This window comes from Azolla caroliniana, unplaced genomic scaffold (genome assembly GCF_043228905.1).
Source record: "Azolla caroliniana isolate FFs.n. ecotype wild unplaced genomic scaffold, voAzoCaro1.0.p SCAF_8, whole genome shotgun sequence".
Taxonomy (NCBI): Eukaryota; Viridiplantae; Streptophyta; class Polypodiopsida; order Salviniales; family Salviniaceae; genus Azolla; species Azolla caroliniana.
The window spans coordinates 8,782,428-8,785,207 of NW_028230443.1; the positions used below are offsets into that span (position 1 = coordinate 8,782,428).

General features: G+C 42.0%; 1 protein-coding gene across 1 annotated transcript; it reads left to right on the plus strand.

Moving 5' to 3' along the window:
* The first annotated feature begins 332 nt into the window (after positions 1-332).
* On the plus strand, positions 333-1,029 carry LOC147860972 (histone H2A-III-like). The gene is made up of 2 exons (XM_087323753.1): positions 333-586; positions 705-1,029. The coding sequence occupies exons 1-2, from the start codon at positions 374-376 to the stop codon at positions 948-950; spliced, it is 459 nt and encodes a 152-aa protein (XP_087179879.1). The 5' UTR covers positions 333-373; the 3' UTR covers positions 951-1,029.
* The last annotated feature ends 1,751 nt before the right edge of the window (positions 1,030-2,780 follow it).

Genomic DNA, 2,780 nt, shown 5'->3' on the forward strand with positions numbered 1-2,780 from the left:
GAGGGAGGAGTATGTGTGTGACATGAGAGGTTTCAAAAGAAGAAGAAGAAACAGGAACAAAGTGAAAGGAAAGACGGACGCTCTTTTTGAAAATTTTGATTGGTGGAGAGCGGGGAGGGCCGGATCGATGACAAGGCAGAGGAGCACCGTCGGATCGAAAGATTAGGGAACGGACGGTGCAGATGGAGGGGCGGGAATTTTCGAAATGGCCTCCCCACCCCCCCTTATAAATACAGTCTCTGAAGAAGAAGCGGAAACAGAAGAAGAAGTTCCGCCATCGCCAAAGATTGTCTGTCTATTTGATCGTTCAGCTCTCAGTCTCAGTCTCTGATCTTTCTCTAGCAGGAATTCAAGCACCAATCGATCAGAATCCATGGAATCTGGGACTGCCTCCAAGGGCGCCAAGGGCGGCAGAGGAAAGGCCTCCGTGGCCAAGAAGAAGTCTGTGTCCAAGACTGTGAAGGCTGGTCTTCAGTTCCCCGTTGGTAGGCTCGCTCGTTACCTCAAGAAGGGAAGGTATGCCCAGCGCATCGGATCTGGTGCCCCTGTCTACCTTGCTGCTGTCTTGGAGTACCTTGCTGCAGAGGTAATTCACACGCACAAGATTCTGTGATCTTATGATCACGATTCTTTGCTTCTTCTCTTCCATATTGCTCTGCTTTATCTTTGTGAATGTAATTAATGTCCTCATTTTAATGTTTCAGGTTCTCGAGCTTGCTGGAAATGCAGCCCGTGACAACAAGAAGAATCGCATCATCCCGCGCCATATCCAACTTGCAATCAGGAATGATGAAGAGCTTGGAAAGCTCCTGTCTGGTGTAACAGTGGCCTATGGAGGAGTTCTTCCTAACATACACCAAGTACTCCTACCGAAGAAGACTGCTGATAAGCCGGAGAAGGCTCCTAAGGCTTCCAAATCTGTAAAGAAGGCCGGTGCACCTTCAGTTTAGGGAGCCGCTTTAATTTACTCGACTCAAATGGTGTTTTTCAACACCACCATTTTCTTGTGGTTTTGGCCTCTAGTTGTGGGGATTGGATCATTGTGCTTTGTTTATTCTGTTCGTGGAGGTTGGAGAGGCACGCTCACATTCCTGTGCAAGGAACTTAAAATGTCGTAGCGTATGAAGAACTCTTAAAATTTGAAACCCGAAACACATAATTTGTAGATCTGATGTTTATTAAAGTTTAGGGGTTAGGGTTTTATATACGTGCTTGAATCCCGAAGGCTTGAAATTGTTTATTGGTGAATCAGAGAGCACTACCTTCCACAACACAACCGGTGAGTCTTTTGTGCAGCTTGGGGATCATTGTCATTTCTAATGCAATCAGTAGCGCAGACTGAGCTAGGCTTGTTTTGGTTGATGATTACGTTCTGCAGACGAAATTGTGAACGTTTCTAGTTGAATCTAGTTGGATTTGATGAAGTCAATGACATTTGGTGTAGTTTAGTCTAATTGTAGAGACAGTTTAGAATTTCTTATCAGGCTGGAACCAGTGACTGAACCTTGTTATTGGTTTTGAACTGCGTCGAATCATTAGCAACACTAATGATTTGTATTGTAAACTTTTGAAATTAATAATAGTATTGAGTATATACAAAATTTTCAAAACCAAACTTACAAATCATTGCTTCGTTCCGTAGCACCTTCCTTTTCATTTGATATATAATAGTATGGCTTTTTTTTAGTAGTCTTGAGTATTTTAAGTTTGGGTTTTATCAAGGTCTAGACACAAAGAGGAGTTTCTTTTCTTCTTCTTCTTCTTCTTTTTGTAATGAATCTACGTTACTTTTCTGAAAGAACAAAGAAAGTTCAAGGAAAATTGTAGTTGACAAGGGTGTTTCTTTTGGTCTCGTCCTGCACATGTGGAACATTCAAACCTGAATGAATGTGCGTCGGCTCAACTCTAAACCGTTTAGCTAAACACGGCTTAGGCTTGAGCTTGGATAATGGTTTGAGCTCGGTTTGGCTTGGCTTGAAGATGAGAAAGAATGGAGGAGAGAGTAGGGAGGAAGAGAGAGAGGTTCATAGAGAGGAGGCCGAGTGAAGAAAGCTCGGATTAAGGTGGCTATGGTGGCAAGACCTAGGGCAAGCCATGTCAATGTTCTAGCAAGCAACACCCTTTTGTCCTTAACAGTGTCTTGTAGAAGTAGGGAAATTGGCATGCATGTCTCCATAGCTATCAAATATTTGTATCTGAGATGAGATGGTGCTGGTGCTGGTGGTAGTGGTGCTGCTGATGATGTTGTTGAGGGGAAATAAAATAATGGTGAGGTTCCCAAACTGGTTTGGGGATCGATTTGGTTTGGTTTGGTTCAGGTTTGAGAACCCCAAAAACGGTTTAGGCTTAACTTGTTTGGCTTGGATAAGGCCAAACCGGTTAAGCCTAAACCGAACTATTGATGATCCCTATATGTATATACATATGAAATTTTATGTAATAAAGTTGTGGGCATATTTGGTCAAGGTGCATGGGTTTGTGTAAAAAAAAACTGTGCTTTACTATCGAGGAAAGCAGTCTATATATGTATGTATACCTTTTCATTTTAAATGAAAAGGAAGATGCTACGAAACAAAGTAATTTGGAAAATTGCGCCATCAAACGAAAGGAAGGTGCTACGAAAGAAACGTAAATTCGGGAAATTGCGGCCTTACTCGGCTTCCTTTCATTATCAGGTGTTTTACTTGGAATCAAACATGAATGCTCTACATAGATACATATACATATGTACATACATATATTATTGTTAGCTATATTTATATAGCACACTAGAGAACAGG

Excerpts from the sequence above, each read along its gene's own strand:
- LOC147860972 (XM_087323753.1), top strand. The coding sequence starts at position 374 with ATGGAATCTGGGACTGCCTCCAAGGGCGCCAAGGGCGGCAGAGGAAAG. Across the intron at positions 587-704 it reads TGGAGTACCTTGCTGCAGAG|GTTCTCGAGCTTGCTGGAAA; the intron begins GTAATTCACACG and ends TTAATGTTTCAG.